The 22,941-nt window shown below is 32.5% G+C and overlaps 2 protein-coding genes across 5 annotated transcripts; one reads left to right on the top strand and one right to left on the bottom strand.

The window, feature by feature from the left end:
• Positions 1–1,565: 1,565 nt before the first annotated feature.
• LOC130445701 (putative uncharacterized protein DDB_G0282133) lies at positions 1,566–6,405 on the bottom strand. The gene is made up of 3 exons (XM_056781518.1): positions 6,122–6,405; positions 1,888–2,394; positions 1,566–1,751 (listed from the first exon to the last, which is right to left on the bottom strand). Exons 1-3 carry the CDS (start codon positions 6,306–6,308, stop codon positions 1,612–1,614), a joined length of 834 nt encoding a protein of 277 aa, XP_056637496.1. The 5' UTR covers positions 6,309–6,405; the 3' UTR covers positions 1,566–1,611.
• A 600-nt stretch (positions 6,406–7,005) lies between these two features.
• On the top strand, positions 7,006–20,943 carry LOC130445628 (uncharacterized). 4 transcript variants are annotated; one of them, XM_056781362.1, is made up of 8 exons: positions 7,006–7,133; positions 7,546–7,669; positions 7,739–7,778; positions 10,334–10,570; positions 13,824–14,018; positions 14,308–14,427; positions 14,592–14,786; positions 16,740–20,943. In XM_056781362.1, exons 2-8 carry the CDS (start codon positions 7,647–7,649, stop codon positions 16,833–16,835), a joined length of 906 nt encoding a protein of 301 aa, XP_056637340.1. In that variant the 5' UTR covers positions 7,006–7,133; positions 7,546–7,646; the 3' UTR covers positions 16,836–20,943. The 4 variants fall into 4 exon arrangements, with proteins under 4 accessions (XP_056637340.1, XP_056637339.1, XP_056637338.1 ...); XM_056781361.1 differs by having other exon boundaries at positions 7,546–7,778; XM_056781360.1 differs by having other exon boundaries at positions 7,546–7,778; positions 10,301–10,570.
• Positions 20,944–22,941: the final 1,998 nt, after the last annotated feature.

The raw sequence follows: 22,941 nt of genomic DNA, 5'->3' as shown, positions 1-22,941 counted from the left end.
ATAGATAAATTACATATATGGTAACATCATAGACATAAGACGTAAGACATACGTAATAGTTTTTTTTAAATTGACAGTTGTAGTCATAAAATTAGACATAACTCGAAAAACTAATCGTGAATTTGACGTGAGTTTTGTTTACTATGTTGTTTTTAGCGAATTTTTCGATTGAACGCCTATTTGTTGTTAAAGTTAGCTCTTTTAAGAACTAATTTGACTACAATTTTCATCAACTTGTAGCCTTTTGACATTTCATAATACCTAAAATGCCGTAGGACGGGAAAATTACAATGCTTATGTATTACACATCATAGTCATTTTCATCATTCATCATTTTCTTATATTGTGGTATCTGAAATTATTAGGAAACAGCTAATTTAGTGTAAGTTTGATCATAGAGGTTCTAAGTAACGAAGTTTTAGAATATAAAAAGTTCTGAATAGTTTTCATTTGAGTGTGCTGATTTCTAAGTTTAGAACTATCTGTAAATGGTTAATTAGTTATTTTTAACAATTTTACAAGTTTTTTAAAAAGCGTGGACTTTCACAAAGCAAGAGCAGAGAAAATCAATGAAAAGTTCCAGATACCAAGGGCTTTGGTTCATCTGTTTTATTTCTAAATTTCAGTTCTGACGTCTATTATGGATATTTTTATTAGCGTTTTGTCCTGATGATGCTAGCATATTTATCAAAATATCGATTTTCAATCAGTTTACGAATCTTCTATTTAAAACCTATTAAAAAAAATGTTAGATTCGTAAAACCCCGACTTTTGTAATATTAGTCATAACGATTATTTCTGAGTTGTCAAAAATATTGAGATGATTGCGCTGACGTATTAGTCACGTGACGGGAAACCTTCGCCGTTTCTACTTCACTTATTTTGAAGTATAGAGTTTATATCACCATATTATCGATTTATAAACATTGAATAGCACGAAAGATTATGAACTTTGTCTCCGAAATAATTGACCCAGATTGGGTACAAAAAAATTGAAGATATCACGGAAAATAAATAACATATTTACTGCAAATATTTATTCTAATAATGCGTGTGTTGTTACTAAGTTTTGACACACGGCAACACTGATGTAAATATGTCAAATCTGACACGGCCATCAAGAAGTTTGACATTTTTAATATTGAACGTACTCAGAACGTGTGTTATTTGAATTGTTTACAGATACTTGAAATATTCATCTTGGTTAAAAAATGGAATCAAATCGCCAACATTTTTTAATTTAATCGTGCTCGTACTGATCGTGATCGAGTCGATTGGTGCAAAGACGATCCAAATCGAACAAAAGTTGTTTGCGCACGGAACACTTCCAAGCAACGTAGAACGTATAACTGTCAATTATGGATGGTACACCAGCATTTGTTTGACAGAAGTGTTCGATATATATATATATATATATATATATATATATATATATATATATATATATATATATATATATATATATATATATATATATATATATATATATATATATATATATATATATATATATATATATATATATATATATATATATATATACGCCATGAAATAAAACAAACAAATATTGAAACATAGTTTATTATACAGTTTTATTTAAACATTTTATATTCATCCATACACTTCTCTGCATCTCCCTCTTTTGTCAGCTACATATCCTTCGGGACAATTCGTTTTAACTTTTCCGATAAGACTCCTTCCGTCCGTTACCCCTTCACCATCCTCGTTACTATCAGGTGGAGGAGTTGCGGCTAAAAATATACACATACTGATGCACACCAATTAAACGACGTTGCCAGATTGGGAAAATAGTATGGAGTTTAAAGAAATGCAAAACAATGAGATTTATTCTATTTTTAGAAGCAAGTTAATGAATAAAAAACTTACGTATCTTCTTCTTCTTTTTCTTAGATGTTCCGTCATCACTATCCTCATCGGAATAATCGCTACTATACTGCTTACGTTTAGAGGAATGGTCCAAGTAAGTTTTCCGGGAGTGGCTTCGAGCAGTAGTTGAAGAACTAACTGCTACGTTGCTACCTCGAACGTGACTTGGATTTTCTCCTACGGGTTCCATTTGTTGATTAGGTTTATTTGCAAGAGTTCTACCATCGAGTCCTTGTTGACTATTGTATGTAGAAGGTTTTGGTTTTTCGGCTTCTCCAGGGAAAACCATTGTGTTAGGACGATTGGTACTTGATCGTGTTGGTTGAACATCATTCTCGACATGAGTGGGATATTGTTGATTATTTGGTTCGTAACCAACTTGGTTTCGATGATTTTGTACGTCACTTGGTTGATTGGAGTTTTGATTAATAGCATAACCCGTAGAAGGTTTTTGTTCACTATTATTTATAAACGGATCGTTAGAATTTTTTTCCCCGTTATTTTTATCTGGAAATAATATAATTCTAGTAGAACAAAATACTGATTAGATAATAAACGAAACCTACTACTAAAATAGTTTCATTTATTTATACTTTGATTATATAAAAATTAAACATAGAAAAACAGAAGCTGTATTACTTATTTATAAATTATATTATATAGTAGAGGTTGGGACACTTGGGACGCCCCCCACCACTCTAACGCTCACTGCTGACGCGCTGACGTCAGCAATCCCTTATCTTGATAACCAAACTTTTAAAAATCATGAAATAAACTAAAATAATTATAATTTCTTTATGAGAAAACCGAAAACACACACACTCTACTTTAAAAATAGTATAGTAAAAAAAGCAAAAGATAGTACAGTTAAGTTATAAGCTATTTTAAAATTGTGAAACAAAAAAATTCCTATCGTCATTTCAAATATAAAAGTTGATAAATTGTTGCAATGGAACGTATCAGTTCATTTAAGATCGACAAAAACAATAGTATAAGAGGATTCGGTCTTGTCAAAAGTCAAAAATGATGCATAAAACGGTATATGTCACATGTCAAAAAATAGTCACGTAATACATAACATATCGTAAACGACGCTTTAAACGTCAAAAACGACACCTAAAACGTCAAAAACGAAACACAAAACGTCAGAAACCACGCATTAAACGTTAAAAACGACACACAAAACGTCAAAAATGACACACAAAACGTCAAAAACGTCACACAAAACGTCAAAAACCACGCATTAAACGTCCAAAACGACGAATTAAACGTTAAAAACCACGCATTAAACGTCAAAAACGACACACGAAACGTCAAAAATGACACACAAAACGTCAGAAACGACACACAAAACGTCAAAAATGACACACAAAACGTCAGAAATGACACACAAAACGTCAAAGAGGACGCATTAAACGTCAAAAACGACACACAAAACGTCAAAAATGACACACAAAACGTCAGAAACGACACACAAAACGTCAAAAATGACACACGAAACGTCAAAAATGACACACAAAACGTCAGAAACGACACACAAAACGTCAAAAATGACACACGAAACGTCAAAAATGACACACAAAACGTCAAAAATGACACACAAAACGTCAAAAATGACACACAAAACGTCAGAAACGACACACAAAACGTCAGAAACGACACACAAAACCTCAAAAATGACACACAAAACGTCAGAAACGACACACAAAACGTCAAAAATGACACACGAAACGTCAAAAATGACACACAAAACGTCAGAAACGACACACAAAACGTCAAAAATGACACACAAAACGTCAAAGAGGACGCATTAAACATCAAAAACGACACACAAAACGTCAAAAACGACACACAAAACGTCAAAAACCACGCATTAAACGTCAAAAACGACACACAAAACGTCAAAAACCACGCATTAAACGTCAAAAACGACACACAAAACGTCAAAAACGACACACAAAACGTCAAAAACCACGCATTAAACGTCAAAAACGACACACAAAACGTCAAAAATGACACACAAAACGTCAGAAACGACACACAAAACGTCAAAAATGACACACAAAACGTCAGAAATGACACACAAAACGTCAAAGAGGACGCATTAAACGTCAAAAACGACACACAAAACGTCAAAAATGACACACAAAACGTCAGAAACGACACACAAAACGTCAAAAATGACACACGAAACGTCAAAAATGACACACAAAACGTCAGAAACGACACACAAAACGTCAAAAATGACACACGAAACGTCAAAAATGACACACAAAACGTCAAAAATGACACACAAAACGTCAAAAATGACACACAAAACGTCAGAAACGACACACAAAACGTCAGAAACGACACACAAAACCTCAAAAATGACACACAAAACGTCAGAAACGACACACAAAACGTCAAAAATGACACACGAAACGTCAAAAATGACACACAAAACGTCAGAAACGACACACAAAACGTCAAAAATGACACACAAAACGTCAAAGAGGACGCATTAAACATCAAAAACGACACACAAAACGTCAAAAACGACACACAAAACGTCAAAAACCACGCATTAAACGTCAAAAACGACACACAAAACGTCAAAAACCACGCATTAAACGTCAAAAACGACACACAAAACGTCAAAAACGACACACAAAACGTCAAAAACCACGCATTAAACGTCAAAAACGACACACAAAACGTCAAAAATGACACACGAAACGTCAAAAATGACACACGAAACGTCAAAAATGACACACAAAACGTCAGAAACGACACACAAAGCGTCAAAAACGACACACAAAACGTCAAAAATGACACAGAAAACGTCAAAAATGATACAGAAAACGTCAAAAACGACACACAAAACGTCAAAAACCACGCATTAAACGTCAAAAATGACACACAAAACGTCAAAAATCACACACAAAACGTGAAAAATAACACAGAAAACGTCAAAAACGACACACAAAACGTCAAAAAGAACGCATTAAACGTCAAAAACGACACACAAAACGTCAAAAAGGACACACAAAACGTCAAAAACGACACACAAAACGTCAAAAATGACACAGAAAACGTCAAAAACCACGCATTAAACGTCAAAAACGACACACAAAACGTCAAAAATGACACACAAAACGTCAAAAACGACACACAAAACGTCAAAAATGACACACAAAACGTCAAAAACGACACACAAAACGTCAAAAACGACACACAAAACGTCAAAAATGGCACAGAAAACGTCAAAAATTACACACAAAACGTCAAAAATGACACAGAAAACGTCAAAAACGACACACAAAACGTCAAAAACCACGCATTAAACATCAAAAATATAACTACAAATTCATTGTAAACCATCTTGTACAGTACTTTTCACGATATTAAAAAGTGCCTTTACTACCGAAACTTATATAAAATTCGATAAGACACAAAATTCGTAAATTTATGGATATTTATTGGTAGATCATTGTACAGGGTCGCACAAATGTATGTGAAATGTGATAGTCCAAGCTGGAATCCTAAATATTCTTTACTGCTAAAAACAGACATCCTTTTTCTGATCCCTTACTTACCTTGGCCCCGGATAACTTCTCTATGTTGTACTTTCCTTTGCAAGTTTCGGACGCCTAATTCTTTCAGATCCTGTTCCACGTCGTCTTGCTATTTTATGCGTGGTTGTCCTGGTAGTCTGCAGCCTTCCGGATTTGTCGGTATGTAAGCTTAATTCTTCGAACCTCCAGCCATCTTAGTCTCGCACTCTTGATCTGTGCTATCACGCTGGACTCTCCATACAGGGCATGAATCTCCTTGGTCTTGGATTGGGCACTAGATGCGCCGAAGAACTTTCCTCTCCCACGGGTTAAGTTTAAATTCATCTCTAGCTGTCATTACACATGTTTCAGAAGCATACAAGACAACTGGCCCACTGAGTAGCTGGATTTCAGCATCTTTTGAGCACTGTGATACGCCTAGTTTCCAGCTTTCACTCTCTCCTGTATATCCAGTACAGTCTCGTTGTTTTCAGATATGAGACAGACAGTCCAACTTTATAACACACACTGTTTCATGGATCGAAATTAACTGACACAGACAAAAGCGTACGGACCATAAATAATCCGACCCTGTTAGATTTAGATCGTGAAAAATTTTATACTAAATATTTTAAGAATGTCAACTTATTATTAAATCTAATTTTATTTCTGTTGAAAGTATTAAAAAAGAAATTTACCTGTACAAGAACTGGAACCACCATTTTGTTTATGTGAAAATACTTTTGAACCGATTTCTTGAACCTTGCAACCTGTTTGTTTTAACGTATCACCGATTTTATCCAAAAAGAACTGCGGTCTTGAATCTACTCGATATATTACAAAAAATAGAAAAAAAACCACAAAACATCCGTTATTCAATCTCATTTTTGAATTATTGAGTTAAACTTCTAAAGTATTAATCGAAATTGAATGATTTCTATAATTCAATACTTTATAAAGACATTGATTATTTAAAAAAATGTATACAATCAAAGGTTATGTGTAAACTACAGATAAAGAGTTCTCGAAAGGTCTATAATTTATAGATAAAGAAATATACTCTGTTTACTGAAGAATTATTAAGAAATATTGTCTTTAGATATTAATAGTTATTTAATTAATATCAATAAAAACTTCAATAGTCTCCTTAATAAAGGTTTATCAAGTCCTTTATTCTAATTTTAGTTCGTATTATCCTTGTTTATATATAACTCTTCCAAATAAATAATAAACATTTAATGGTGTTAATTAAATTAAAGTAAATTAAATATTATTTGACGTATACACGGTTACCATCTAGCGGCTTATCTTGTAAACACATATAAACTTAACGATTTTTGTTTTACAACGCCCTCTATTTCCATGAATAAAAATGTCTCAAATTAATTCAACAGTTATACAGTTATCTGTATATGGATAAACTGCATGTGATAAATAATTGCGTTCACTTGTCTCTTACTAATTCCGGTGTAGAATATGGAAAAGATCAAACGAATTCGTTCATCCGTATTCGTTCTTGTTATCCCACTAACCAATCACTTCAATCAATGATTAGAGTGAATAAGAGAATCGAAATAAAGTAGGATAGAAAAGTGGTGTATTCATATAAACATGGCGTTTAATTTTTGGCGTCCGCCTTTTAATAATATATTCAAGTAGCATAATAACTTCTGATTGAATAGGAATTTTATCGATACTACATTGAAGAAGGTAAAATTTTTTTGTTAGTTTCATTTGTATTTAATAGGTATTTATTTATTAAATTATGTGTACCTATCAAATTTTTAGGTCATGATTTTTCTATGCAGGTTTTTCTTTACTAAAGAAGTGGTTAAATTGTAATATATTAAAAAAAATTATGAATTCAGATTTTTTGAGAAGTTAATTAAATTTGTTTATTTCTTATTTTTGGTATTCATAATTATTACGAAAATATTGTATAATTTATATATACATACATAACTTATATTATATGTTTTCGGTTTTTTACGTAACATTGTCTCTAATAAATATTCTACACTAAAAAAAATGTTCTATTATCAAACAATCTATTTTCTTTTAAAGTTTTCAAGTAATTCTTCTAGTTAGTTCATCAAGAAACATGTTTGTTTGTTGTTTTCAGGATTGAAAGCTGGAGTGGTGTAAATATTCTGGGTTAGGAAGTGAAAGAAGGAAAAAAAGATGGATTGGTGTGGGGCAGTGCCAACCTAGTGGCATAGTGACATGCAGTCTGAGCCTAGTACAAGGTATATCCATTCTGTCTCTGATCTACTTTATACTACTGACGAAATTGAATTTCTTCTCGACGATATTAGAGACCTGGAGCCCAAAAGCTATAAGCCTGAAGATATTCAGGTAGTTTCATTAAATGACAGATGCAGTTTTTTCGAATTTCTTTAAAAATATAGAAAATTAGTGCATGGTGTATATATATTTTGTTTTCGTAATCTCGATATATAGCAAAGGAATGCAGATATTATTTTGAATCAAGTAGAAATGTTTTTTGAGGACTTTTTCTTTTATCAATGGATTTTTGATGTAGTAACATTTTTGATATCTAGGAAATTTTCAATTATTTCATTTTTATAATTTGATTGCACGTAATTATTTTGAAATGAAGCATTTTTATCAAGTTTGATTTATAGGAATAAATCTGAATGTATAAGTTTAATGATTCAACTTAAATTGAAGACTTGGCACTTAACTTCTTATTCTCTAGAACTCTTTATGTAATTTTGAACATCTGTACAGAGTATTGGGATTTTAGTTTTTATTCTCCTTACATCCATTTTTTCCACACTTTTCGATTCTTTGCTACTTCATTCATCTGCTGTATTGTTTTTCCTTAACTCTTAAGTTTAATACAAAAAAAATTTCTTTGGAGAAGTTTTCTATCAAAAAAATTTGTATCTACCTAGATTTCTTAGAAATATTTTGGATTCATTTTTTGGTGAAAATACTGCCCTATCGCAATTGATTGTTTTCCAACCATTTGATTTAGAAAAAATTGTTTCTTCAAGAAAACCTGAAGGCAAATCTCCAGATCGAAATCTCTCTTTTGTTTGAAGAGAAGAGTTTTCAAACAATGCATTATACAATTGCAAACATGTGATGCTGGAACTCTTACCTTAACAAAAACTACCATAAACAGGCTCCAGATAATGCAGAGAATAATGAAACAAGGGATGAGAAGCACAGACAATGAATGGACCAAAAGAATTATTGTGTGGAAACTGAAAGGAGATGCCCTTAGAAGTAGAGGATGCCAGTTTGACAATATTAAGAGGATGATTCCTAGGGAGGCCTAGGCCCAGTAGTAGACGCGACAGGTTGTTTGATGATGATGTTAGTTTAACGAATGCAGTAGTAAGAAGAACTGGTTTGGAACTTGAACTTGACGGACCATCTGACCAGAGTAATAGACAAATGCTAGACTCACAAATAAATGAGAGACTCGAAGACACAAATTTAAATATTCCACCGAACAAGTAACTTCCAAAAAAGAAACAATAGTCGCAATACAAGCCAAAAAAAAGGCAATCTCAAACTGTGAAGTAAACAAACCAATCAGATACGAATCCAAACTTTTTCCTGTATATTTAGCAATCTTGGATAGAGCTTTCCACGGCAATAGGAAATTATTGGAAAGTAAACTACCCACAAAAACAAACGAAGATTAATATATAAATAAAACAATAATTAGACCAGTAATGATGTAAATAGCTAAAACAATGACACGAAAAATGATGAAATGTTGAGAAGAATGGAAAGAAAGATAATCAGAACAATAAAGGGACCAGTAAAAATGGAAAATGGAATCCTGATGGTAGAAAAAGACGCTGCAAGCCTAGGATAAAGTGTTTGCCAGAAGAGGAAGATGACTTCAGCAAAATAGGAGTTAGAAACTGGCGGGAAAAGACGGGAAATACGAGATTGTGGCGGGAAATAAACGAGAAGGTGTAGACATGGACTATGTGGACTGATCCACTCCAGCAAGAGGATCTAGAAAGCGTGTTTGTGTAATAATAACAATAAAGGGACCAGTAAAAATTAGTGAAGGGGAATATTTGATAAGAACTAACCGATAAGGAACTAAAAAACTCAGTGGGGTGAAAAAAATCAAAGCTCAGTGAGTTAAATGGTTGGAACATGGGGACAATGGGATCCTGATGGTAGAAAAAGACGCGGCAAGCCTAGGATAAAATTTTTATAAGAGATGGAAGATGATCTCGACAAAATAGGAGTTATAAACTGGCGGGAAATAATTTGAAGGTGTAGACATGGTTTATGGGGAACTGAACCACCCCAACTAGAGGATATAGAGAGAATGTTTGTAGTGCAACCCTATAAGGGATATTGAGCCATTAGTATTGAGCAAAACCCTATACAATTAGCTGCCACAAAGAAAAAAATTGACTCAAAAAGTATTTAACCATCAAAAATGAGTTTTGTTTCAACGATCTCACTAGAAACCGTGTATCTTGACGAGACCGGTGCTTAATTCAATATGAATCGATATTAAATTAGCTTCGACCTTGAAACATGCACCATAAAGGTCCATCACTTCTAGTAAAGTCGTCGAAACAACAGTCATTCAAGGAATGAGCAATCTTGGATAGTTTATTCTCATTGTTATAAACATTGGTATTGATTGCATCGTCAGATTGTCTAGACGGGAAACCTTTTATCGAATAAAAAGTGCAAAATTTAATAATTTCGGAAATAAATTCAGATCTATTCTTATCCTACTCACACTCACACACACAAATCGCATTTCAATCTTCAATTACACAAACCGCCCCATTACTCACTGCATTTTTCACTCGCTCAACCATCGCTGTTGTCAGATGTGAATGCTAGAGCTGTTGGTGTTGCAGGATCCGGATGGTGGTATGAGTTGTGTGTTGCAGGACTTCGAGATAGCGGGTAGCAGGACGGGGGCACTTAGCAGCGCAGGAGGTGCGGCCGATTGCGCGGGAGGTTGCGAATGCGAATCGCCTCTCGGTACAGTCAATTCTTGGGATTCGCATTCACATTATCGTCGACATCCTCCCTCTCCTGATATCTCGCTTTACTCGGGAGTCATCCTCTATTGCGACCATACTCATCTCAGGACGTCTACCGGGTTTTTTCGGCTACTTCTACTGGTAAGACTTTCATTTTACAAATTTATTGATAATAACAAAATGGACATACGTTCACGAATTAATTATACGGCAATTTTACGAGATTCTAACCTAATTTAGTGTTAAAATATAGGTTATGTTCATATTAAAAAAGGTTTTGGGTACCAGTGTCAAAGTGTTCAAACTCAAAGGCACCAAATTTTTGATATTGTTAAGTTGCACAGTTTTTTTCACACTCTGATACAGAGGTCGGCATAAATTAGGCAATAAAAAGGGTTACTAGAAGTGTTCAAATTGATGCCCATCTTGATCAATGCATTTACGGATACATTTCTTAACAGAGAGACAGATTCGGCTAAGCATGTCCGCGCTATTGCAGTTCGGTAGTCAGGAAGAGTGCGTAGTCTTCTTGCAAAAGGCCCCCCAAGGAATCGCAAGGTGTCAACGAATCCTCCATTCTCCAAAATTAACCTCAAGGACTCCCGCGCATATAACGCGTAATGCGTCGAAGCTCCATCTTGCATGAAATGACTGATATTCGCGTTGGATCGTTGTCCATGTGCCCACGTAAATTTTCGAGAATTTCCAAATAACTTTGACCTTCAAAAGAATACTGACTCACGAGGATACCCTCCCACACACATTTACACACCCCAAACAGTTTTAATTCTCCTTCAATGAAGACGTGAGGATTCTGGTTGTTTCATCTGAGTTGCCGCTCGCAAAATTCCAATCTGCGATCGCAACTTCGTGAAGTGAGTGGAGGAAACGCGGGTTTCAGCGGAATATTTCAAGTTCTCCCGCACAACAGATTAGTTCGGCTGCTCAACTAACGCCACCGCCGCTGTTTCCATATTTTCTTTAGTTGTTACAAATACTGGTCGTTCAGAATGCGGCGCGTCGGTAACAGAGCCCGTTTTTAAGAATTTCTAGTACGTCCTCAACACTATTGAACGATTTCGTATCGACGAGCTCGGAAATTATTGAAATTCGATAAACATAGTTTCGTAACTCTTTCTTGAGGCGTCAACTTGTAGCGATTATTCATTTCGAAAACGCGTCTACTCGACGAACACGTGTTGTCATGACACAGAAATAACTGTCTGAAGCACGAATATGCTTTATTTTAATATTTTTCGATAGCATTGCCTGACTTACGAGCGTTGTCTGACTTATGTCAATTTTTCGAGAGCGTTGTCTGACTTGAGTCAATTTTTCGAGAGCGTTGTCTGACTTGAGTCAATTTTTCGAGAGCGTTGTCTGACTTGAGTCAATTATTCGAGAGCGTTGTATGATTTAAGTCAATTTTTCGAGAGCGTTGTCTGACTTGAGTCAATTTTTCGAGAGCGTTGTCTGACTTAAGTCAATTTTTCGAGAGCGTTGTCTGACTTGAGTCAATTTTTCGAGAGCGTTGTCTGACTTGAGTCAATTTTTCGAGAGCGTTGTATGATTTAAGTCAATTTTTCGAGAGCGTTGTCTGACTTGAGTCAATTTTTCGAGAGCGTTGTCTGACTTGAGTCAATTTTTCGAGAGCGTTGTATGATTTAAGTCAATTTTTCGAGAGCGTTGTCTGACTTGAGTCAATTTTTCGAGAGCGTTGTCTGACTTGAGTCAATTTTTCGAGAGCGTTGTATGATTTAAGTCAATTTTTCGAGAGCGTTGTCTGACTTGAGTCAATTTTTCGAGAGCGTTGTCTGACTTGAGTCAATTTTTCGAGAGCGTTGTCTGACTTGAGTCAATTTTTCGAGAGCGTTGTCTGACTTGAGTCAATTTTTCGAGAGCGTTGTCTGACTTAAGTCAATTTTTCGAGCGCGCTGTATGACTTAAGTCAATTTTTCGAGAGCGTTGTCTGACTTGAGTCAATTTTTCGAGAGCGTTGTATGATTTAAGTCAATTTTTCGAGAGCGTTGTCTGACTTGAGTCAATTTTTCGAGAGCGTTGTCTGACTTGAGTCAATTTTTCGAGAGCGTTGTATGATTTAAGTCAATTTTTCGAGAGCGTTGTCTGACTTGAGTCAATTTTTCGAGAGCGTTGTCTGACTTGAGTCAATTTTTCGAGAGCGTTGTCTGACTTGAGTCAATTTTTCGAGAGCGTTGTCTGACTTGAGTCAATTTTTCGAGAGCGTTGTATGATTTAAGTCAATTTTTCGAGAGCGTTGTCTGACTTGAGTCAATTTTTCGAGAGCGTTGTCTGACTTGAGTCAATTTTTCGAGAGCGTTGTCTGACTTGAGTCAATTTTTCGAGAGCGTTGTCTGACTTGAGTCAATTTTTCGAGAGCGTTGTCTGACTTAAGTCAATTTTTCGAGCGCGCTGTATGACTTAAGTCAATTTTTCGAGAGCGTCGTCTGACTTGAGTCAATTTTTCGAGAGCGTTGTCTGACTTGAGTCAATTTTTCGAGCGCGCTGTATGACTTAAGTCAATTTTTCGAGAGCGTCGTCTGACTTAAGTCAATTTTTCGAGAGCGTTGTCTGACTTAAGTCAATTTTTCGAGAGCGTTGTCTGACTTGAGTCAATTTTTCGAGAGCGTTGTCTGACTTGAGTCAATTTTTCGAGAGCGTTGTCTGACTTGAGTCAATTTTTCGAGAGCGTTGTATGATTTAAGTCAATTTTTCGAGAGCGTTGTCTGACTTGAGTCAATTTTTCGAGAGCGTTGTCTGACTTGAGTCAATTTTTCGAGAGCGTTGTCTGACTTGAGTCAATTTTTCGAGAGCGTTGTCTGACTTGAGTCAATTTTTCGAGAGCGTTGTATGATTTAAGTCAATTTTTCGAGAGCGTTGTCTGACTTGAGTCAATTTTTCGAGAGCGTTGTCTGACTTGAGTCAATTTTTCGAGAGCGTTGTCTGACTTGAGTCAATTTTTCGAGAGCGTTGTCTGACTTGAGTCAATTTTTCGAGAGCGTTGTCTGACTTAAGTCAATTTTTCGAGCGCGCTGTATGACTTAAGTCAATTTTTCGAGAGCGTCGTCTGACTTGAGTCAATTTTTCGAGAGCGTTGTCTGACTTGAGTCAATTTTTCGAGCGCGCTGTATGACTTAAGTCAATTTTTCGAGAGCGTCGTCTGACTTAAGTCAATTTTTCGAGAGCGTTATCTGACTTAAGTCAATTTTTCGAGAGCGTCGTCTGACTTGAGTCAATTTTTCGAGAGCGTTGTCTGACTTAAGTCAATTTCTCGAGAGTATTGCCTACGTTGTGCCGACCTGTGTAGGATGAATTAATTACCCAGCCACTTTTGTTTTGCTAATTTTTCGGATATCTTATTATGTTTGTCTCTTAGGCAACGTCGATAGCTTGCCTAGCATGCCTATGTACATCTGGGACATTGAAGATTGGACTCTTCATGCTTCCATCGATAGGAAGAATACGTTTAATGATGTTCGTAACATTATTAAGTATGTTTACAACATGCCTTTTGCTGTTTCTTGATATATCCCACATCGTATATTTGTTTCCGTTCAATTGGGGTAAAGTGGTAAGTATAAATAAATAATTTAGTGTGTGATTTGTCTTGATTTTAGGTCTTTTTCAATTGAAATTTCGTTTATAAACGAACCGTCAAGGATTTTATCTGTTTTTAATCGTCATAGAGATAAAAAAATGTCATTTAATTAATTTTGGGGGTTTTAATTTAAGTTAGGGATTAATATTTTTGAGAGTTGGTGTCACTGAATACACTGACAACTAGAATAACGTTGATTTATAATTGTAGGTCAATTGTTAATGTCCATGTACAATGAAAAATTAATTATTTTCTATTTCAGAACGCATATTTTTACGTAAGCCTTAGTGTGTTGTTCCTTGTAGCTTCGAGTCTGATATTTCATATGATTTTTTCGATAGAACTGCCGAAATGGTCTCACCATCAACTATTAGTTACTGGTGTAAGTTTTATCATCATTTTTATTCGTTTTTATCAAATTTCGTCGATCAAAAATTCATTGTGAAACTATTTGAACCGATCAAGAGATAAAAATGCCATTCCAAATAGATAAATACGATTTTTTTTCGAATTATTTGGATTTATTTGTATTATATTTTGTTTAAGTGTCTGGGGTACGTTTGCAGTATAGAATCAGCGATAATATCGTTAATACAAAAATGCCAAATGGCCCAATACGAGCCGGTGGAAGAGGATCTGAGTTTCCATTTACAGGAGAGACCGTTTTCTCCTAAGGATTCTCCTCAACATAACAAATTGAATCAAACAACGCACAATTATAAGCCTATTGTCAACTATTCGGTAAATTATCGTATTTTTTTTACTTTGTTACATAATGATTTGAGTCACTTTACTTTGTTATTACAATTATTTGAGTCACTTTCCTTCGATACAACATGAATTGAGTCACTTCCCTTTCTTACATAATGAATTGAGTCTCTTTACTTTATGATTACAATGACTTCTTTTGAATCGCAATGGTTTCGTTCACTTTACTTAGTGATTATAATGATTTGAATTATTTTATTTACCGATTACAATAAACAGGATCATTTTACTTTGTATTACAATGAATTGAGTCATTTTTAGTGATTACAATGATTCGAGTCATTTTACTTAACGATTACAATCAATTGAGTCATTTTACTTAGAGATTACAATCATTTGATTCGTTCTACTTAGTGATTACAATCATTTGAGTCATTTTACTTTATGATTACAATGAATTGAGTCCTTTTGCTTTGTGATTACAATGATTAAAGTCATTTTACTTAGCGATTACAATGAATTGTGTCAATTTACTTTGTGATCACAATGAATTGGGTCAGTCTTATTGATTACTATGAATAGAGTTATTTTACTTAGCAATTACAATCAATTGAGTCATTTTACTGAGCGATTACAATGAATAGAGTCATTTTACTTAGAAATTACAATCATTTGATTCGTTCTACTTAGTGATTACAATCATTTGAGTCATTTTACTTTGTGATTACAACGAAATGAGTCATTTTACTTAGCGATTACAATCATTTGATTCGTTTTACTTAGTGATTACAATCATTTGAGTCATTTTACTTTGGGATTACAATGTTTTGAGTCCTTTTTAGTGATTACAATGAATAGAGTCATTTTACTTAGAGATTACAATTATTTGATTCGTTCTACTTAGCGATTACAATCAATTGACTCATGTTACTTAGAGATTACAATCATTTAATTCGTTTTACTTAGTGATTACAATCATTTAAGTCATTTTACTTTGTGATTACAATGTTTTGAGTCATTTTACTTTGTGATTACAATGAATAGAGTTATTTTACTTGGAGATTACAATCATTTGATTCGTTTTACTTAGTGGTTACAATCATTTGAGTCATTTTACTTTGGGATTACAATGTTTTGAGTCCTTTTTAGTGATTACAATGAATAGAGTCATTTTACTTAGAGATTACAATTATTTGATTCGTTCTACTTAGCGATTACAATCAATTGACTCATGTTACTTAGAGATTACAATCATTTAATTCGTTTTACTTAGTGATTACAATCATTTAAGTCATTTTACTTTGTGATTACAATGTTTTGAGTCATTTTACTTTGTGATTACAATGAATAGAGTTATTTTACTTGGAGATTACAATCATTTGATTCGTTTTACTTAGTGGTTACAATCATTTGAGTCATTTTACTTTGGGATTACAATGTTTTGAGTCCTTTTTAGTGATTACAATGAATAGAGTCATTTTACTTAGAGATTACAATTATTTGATTCGTTCTACTTAGCGATTACAATCAATTGACTCATGTTACTTAGAGATTACAATCATTTAATTCGTTTTACTTAGTGATTACAATCATTTAAGTCATTTTACTTTGTGATTACAATGTTTTGAGTCATTTTACTTTGTGATTACAATGAATAGAGTTATTTTACTTGGAGATTACAATCATTTGATTCGTTTTACTTAGTGGTTACAATCATTTGAGTCATTTTACTTTGGGATTACAATGTTTTGAGTCCTTTTTAGTGATTACAATGAATAGAGTCATTTTACTTAGAGATTACAATTATTTGATTCGTTCTACTTAGCGATTACAATCAATTGACTCATGTTACTTAGAGATTACAATCATTTAATTCGTTTTACTTAGTGATTACAATCATTTGAGTCATTTTACTTTGTGATTACAATGAATTGAGTCATTTTGCTTTGTGACCACAATAAATTTGTATTTTTTTTTTGCATTTAGGTGGTACCGTCGACGTCGAAGCAGGACCCTATGAATTATTTAGAGGATATTCAGCCGTGTTCATCGAAATCAGGGGATCCTTTTAGATTAGTATGATTATAGCTGAGGGTTTTACTTCAGTGAGATTATAACTGTTATATCATTAGAAGGACGTAATGAGATATCGGAAATGTAATTATTATAAAGAATAAAGCAAAACATTATTAAAAGATCTAGATCTAGTCATTATTTCGTTTTCACACGAAAAAAATCATCTTAAATAATTTTTGCTTTGTTCCGAATTTTAGAACTGACGTAAATTTGTAACTTATTCAAAAATTACATATTTGAGATAAAATATTTTAAGTAAAAAAAAACAGGATTTTAATCACCTAACGTTTTTATCATTTCCTCATCTTCTTTTCGATTTGTTTTACGAGAAAGATTATCCGTAATAGAAGTATCCTTTTAATCATCCATTTCTTGTCATTTTCCTTGAATTTCCCAAAATGTTTTTCTTTTTGTGTCCTCTGGCTCTTTATTTTGTCTATTTCTTGTTAATCTGTCTTTTTACGATATTTTTCCATGCTGATTCAGATATTTTCTTTTTCAACGGCCTAACGTTCTTTTTATTTCACTTTCTTCATTTTAATTTTGGTTATGAGAAAAATTGAGTTATTATTTTCCCATTTTACTTTTTCAGGTGTCACATGACAGTTTCCGTATCCATTTATTCTTCAATATTTGTCATTTTCCTCAATTTCTCTCAAGTTTTCTTTATCTTAGTTTCTCTGTATTATTCTAAAGAGTTTAATTCATGATGATGTAAATTTTCTAAATTTTTTGGTATCATTCGAAGGTTTCGGTCTCTTTTTGACCTATTTTGTCCACTGCCCAATGACTTTTTCCCATTATACAAAATTATGTCAAACTCTTTTTCTCCTTGGTTTATTAATTTTGTCTATCAATTCTTTCTTCTATTCCTCCTTGGCTTCTAGTTAGACTGTTTTTATATAATATTTCCATGCTAATTGAGATATTTCTTGATTATTGTTTTTTAATTATTGATTCTTGTTTTGTTACTTTTTATTCTCTATCATAGTTTTCTCTGTATTCTTCTCAGGCATTAAATTTATGACACTATAGAGAAAAATAGACTTTTCAACATTTTTAGGTATCATTTGAAGGCTTCGGTCTCTCCTGGATCTACTTCATACAGTTTCCGATGACCTTTTTCCATTAAGTCAAACTCTTTACATTCATTTTGTCTATCAATTCTTTCTTCTATTCCTCCTTGGCTTCTAGTTAGACTGTTTTTATATAATATTTCCATGCTAATTGAGATATTTCTTGATTATTGTTTTTTAATTATTGATTCTTGTTTTGTTACTTTTTATTCTCTATCATAGTTTTCTCTGTATTCTTCTCAGGCTTTTAATTTATGACACCATAGAGAAAAATAGACTTTTCAACATTTTTAGGTATCATTTGAAGGCTTCGGTCTCTCCTGGATCTACTTCATACAGTTTCCGATGACCTTTTTCCATTAAGTCAAACTCTTTACATTCATTTTGTCTATCAATTCTTTCTTCTATTCCTCCTTGGCTTCTAGTTAGACTGTTTTTATATAATATTTCCATGCTAATTGAGATATTTCTTGATTATTGTTTTTTAATTATCGATTCTTGTTTTGTTACTTTTTATTCTCTATCATAGTTTTCTCTGTATTCTTCTCAGGCATTAAATTTATGACACTATAGAGAAAAATAGACTTTTCAACATTTTTAGGTATCATTTGAAGGCTTCGGTCTCTCCTGGATCTACTTCATACAGTTTCCGATGACTTTTTTCCATTAAGTCAAACTCTTTACATTCATTTTGTCTATCAATTCTTTTTTCTATTCCTCCTTGGCTTCTAGTTAGACTGTTTTTATATAATATTTCCATGCTAAATGAGATGTTTATTGATTATTGTTTTTTAATTATCGATTCTTGTTTTGTTACTTTTTATTCTTTATCATAGTTTTCTCTGTATTCTTCTCAGGCATTAAATTTATGATACTATAGAGAAAAATAGACTTTTCAACATTTTTAGGTATCATTTGAAGGCTCCGGTCTCTCCTGGATCTACTTCATACAGTTTCCGATGACTTTTTTCCATTAAGTCTAACTCTTTACATTCATTTTGTCTATCAATTCTTTCTTCTATTCCTCCTTGGCTTCTAGTTAGACTGTTTTTATATAATATTTCCATGCTAAATGAGATGTTTATTGATTATTGTTTTTTAATTATCGATTCTTGTTTTGTTACTTTTTATTCTTTATCATAGTTTTCTCTGTATTATTCTCAGGCATTAAATTTATGATACTATAGAGAAAAATAGACTTTTCAACATTTTTAGGTATCAATTGCAGGCTTCGGTCTCTCCTGGATCTATTTCATACAGTTTCCGATGACTTTTTTCCATTAAGTCAAACTCTTTACATTCATTTTGTCTATCAATTCTTTCTTCTCCTCTCTCTTTTATTCCTCCTTTATTTTGGTTGTTCATCTTTGGTCTTTCCATATATTCTCACTAATCCAGCTGTTTTTTTTCTCCTACCCCCTATATGTTAATTTCAGTAAAAATCTGTGTAATGTATAAAACGAACCAATAATAATAATAAGAAGAAGAATCACTTAGAATTATTAAAACTACGGGTAACTTCGGATGATGTAATTTTTGATGTAGTTTTCGATCCATCAAGTTTAATATTAATTTTCGTGCAAATAGTTTGATGCAGTACAACGTTGTAAAACTTTTTTTACAAAAAAAAGTGTGTGATAGAATTAAATTTTATATAACAATTACGTAGCATTTTTATAATATTTAAATTAAATGAGAGTAGGTTATATACACTTCATGATAGTTTTATATGAACCCCGTATTTTTTTTTCGAAGCAGATTAAGTAATTTTTGATTCAGTGAAAACGAAAAATGAATTTTGATGTACAATTTTCTGATTCAATAAACTAACAGGTAAAATGGCGTCAGATACACTAAAAAAACATCAAATTGCTACACACCGAGACAAATTCTTTTTATTTGTGATTTTTTAGGTGTTTTAAAGTATGTTTATGTTACACTAAAGAAAATTTTATTATAGTGGACGTATTGAACATTTTTCTTAGTGTATTTATGTCTTGACTCTGGTTAGTAGTTCCTTGTCGTAATCTTGAATACACTGATACAAATTTATTTACCTTTGTGTCTTTTTTTATGTCATTTGATGTAAAGTATAATGGACTACACTGAGAAAACAATTATGCTGAAATAATTTCAATTATAGGACCATATATGGTTTAGGGAAAATTATTAAATGGAAATTACAACTTAATCAACGTATTTTTTATCATTTTACATTAAAAATTTAATTATTTTGAAATTTCTTATGTCTAAGTTCACTTATGCACATTTTATGGCAGTTTAAATGTAGGAAACTTTTCTCAGTGTAACATAGCAAGTAGAAATAGAAGAATTTCAATTATGGGGTCATATATCGCTTGGGAAAAATTATGAAACGAAATATTCAACTCGACTAACGTATTTTTGTCTGTTTTCATATTTTGAAATTGGAAATTTGATTATATTGAAATTCCTTATACAAAATTTACATATGAGAAACTTTTCTTAGTGTAGCCTAGCAAGATTAGTCGCTTAATGTTCCAACATCGACGACATTTGACCTAAAATATAACCGATTACACTGAGAAAACAAGTTCAAATTATTATATGGAGAATATTACATTTATGAGACCATATATTTCTTAGGGAAAATTATTAAACGAAAATTAAAACTTAATCAACGTATTTTTGTCATTTTTCATAATTGTACATTGAAAATTTGATTATTTTAGAATATCTTATGTCTAAGCTCAGTTTATATACATTTTATTGCAGTTTATGTATAGAAAACTTTTCTCAGTGTAATATAGGTTTCGAGATTTATATTATTTGATGTAAAGCACAATAGATTACACCGAGAAAACAAGCTTTAATCACTGTATTGATAAAATATCATTTTTGGAGGCATTTCATATAAAGAACAACAGAATACACTGAGAAAACAAGCTTAAATTACTATGTTAAGAAAATATTTATTGTGGTATTCCATATAAAGCACAACATATTATATTATAAAACCTATTTTTGTCGGTTTCCATACTTTTACATTAAAAATTAAGTAATTTTAAAATTACATACATATATATATATATATATATATATATATATATATATATATATATATATATATATATATATATATATATATATATATATATATATATATATATATATATATATATATATATATATATATATATATACATTTTGTTACAGTTTACTTTTCTCGGTGTATTCTGTCAATCACCAGTATTAAAAACGTTATACAGTAAATTAAGTCAAATTCCTTTAAACCAGAAAACGATTTTTGATGATGAATAGAAAATTTGATTACGATTAAATTTTAAGCTGATAATCACGAAAAGTCATATTGGTTCTTTAATTGACTTTAAAAATACTATAACAAGATAAAATCTGAGTGAAATAATCCGAACAATGCGAAATCAGTACTTGTTTTTGATTAATAGGTCTCAAGAACAACTAGGGGCTCCCCTAAATTTATTATTGTTAATATATTTGAAGTAATTTCACTATTTTTACTAATTATTATACCATGTATGCATCAAAATTTATTTTGGTTTTTATTAGAGGCCGATTAGAGAAATTAATTGAACCAAATTAGGAAACTATTGAAATATTTGCACTCACACTCGTTCAAATGAAGCAAAGAGAAAATTTTATTTTGAAATTATTGTACATAGTTTGTTTTAGTATTTATTTAAACAAAATCCCATTAAAAAAAAACAAATTTAGATTGTAAAATATCTAATAAAAAAAATATATGGAAATGTCAACCGATAAACGTTCAATTTCTTTATTATTGGAAATTTGAGTTGCAGATCTGTTTTTTTTTCTATCTAAAAACATATCTAAAGTGGCTTTTTCCTTTAATAAAAAATTGGTATTCATAATTTGTCCAAATGTACTGGTTTTCATTAAACATAGATAAATGAATTATTTTTTTCCCTCTCAAATCCTGACTAAATTCAAGATCAGATTATTACACATTATTTGACACTATGTGAGGCTTTTGATATTACGGTTGCCACCAACATGAGGTTTTATCTGTATCGCTGCTACCATACAAAAAAATACAAGCAACGAAAATCATCCATTCACAGATGAAGAAGTGTTTCAATCAACAGCTGATTTGACTAGACTTCTCAGTTTTTCTTTCGAAACTTTTCTCAGTGTAACATAGTATGACCAGGGTTTAATAGGTTCAAAACTGATGCCGTTTGATGGAAAATACAACAACTTACACTGAGAGTACAATCTTAAATTACTGTTTTGAAAAAAATTTTAAATATTGGGTCATCTTCTTTGAAAGTTTTCTCAGTGTAGTATAACAAGAACAAGGTTTAATGGGTATCAAAACTGGATGGAACAATGTTAGTGATTTTTATTACTAGCATTGACATTCTTATCAATAAAATGGAATTTTGCTACCAAAAGATTACCAAAAACTGGTTCCTATGAGACACAAAAGTCATAAAAATCATTCTTCATAGTGGCTTTATGGGTGGCCAAGGGGACGTTGAGCACATAGACATTCAGATAGACCCGTCGTGCCCCATTTAACGTCACAAAAGTCGATGTCCTTTGAGAAACCGATCAAGCGCTTTGGTTTAAATCTTTTGATGTCTTTAAGCAAGCTATGAGGCTTACCCAAGAGTTTAAACCGCGTTCGAGTGAGTGTTAGGCACTCACCGATGACGTGGTCTGCGGTTTCATCCTCCACCATGCACCAACGGCACTCCGGATCGTCCATGATGCCCGTGGTGTGAGGATGGTAGTGTCCGGTCTCTAGTCGGATTTTGAGACTGTTTATTTGGAGCAGTTGTTTAATGTGAGATGCACAAGGTCTATCTATGTGTGCCTTCGCTTGTCTCATACCAGGTGTCTCTGAAAATCATCCTTATTTTCGTTAGTTCACTACAACTATTACAATAAGTGACCAATACACTCGAAAGAAGTTTTCTTTTTTTTGTCTTTTCCTAGTTTTTCACTGTCATATATAGTATATTATCTACTTAAATGAAATAAAACGTCAAATA

This window comes from Diorhabda sublineata, chromosome 6 (assembly GCF_026230105.1).
Source record: "Diorhabda sublineata isolate icDioSubl1.1 chromosome 6, icDioSubl1.1, whole genome shotgun sequence".
Classification (NCBI taxonomy): Eukaryota; Metazoa; Arthropoda; class Insecta; order Coleoptera; family Chrysomelidae; genus Diorhabda; species Diorhabda sublineata.
Note: the sequence above shows the minus strand (reverse complement) of the source record. Positions and strands in the feature narration are given on the sequence as shown.

Bases quoted from the DNA above. Each gene is read 5' to 3' on its own strand.
- LOC130445701 (XM_056781518.1), bottom strand. From the start codon at position 6,308: ATGAGATTGAATAACGGATGTTTTGTGGTTTTTTTTCTATTTTTTGTA. The intron at 2,395-6,121 runs GTAAATTTCTTT...TATTATTTCCAG, and splicing joins TGGTTCCAGTTCTTGTACAG to ATAAAAATAACGGGGAAAAA. The intron at 1,752-1,887 runs GTAAGTTTTTTA...GTATATTTTTAG, and splicing joins GAAAAAGAAGAAGAAGATAC to CCGCAACTCCTCCACCTGAT.
- LOC130445628 (XM_056781360.1), top strand. From the start codon at position 7,647: ATGCAGTCTGAGCCTAGTACAAGGTATATCCATTCTGTCTCTGATCTA. The intron at 14,428-14,591 runs GTAAGTTTTATC...ATTTTGTTTAAG, and splicing joins ATCAACTATTAGTTACTGGT to TGTCTGGGGTACGTTTGCAG. The intron at 14,787-16,739 runs GTAAATTATCGT...TTTTGCATTTAG, and splicing joins AGCCTATTGTCAACTATTCG to GTGGTACCGTCGACGTCGAA.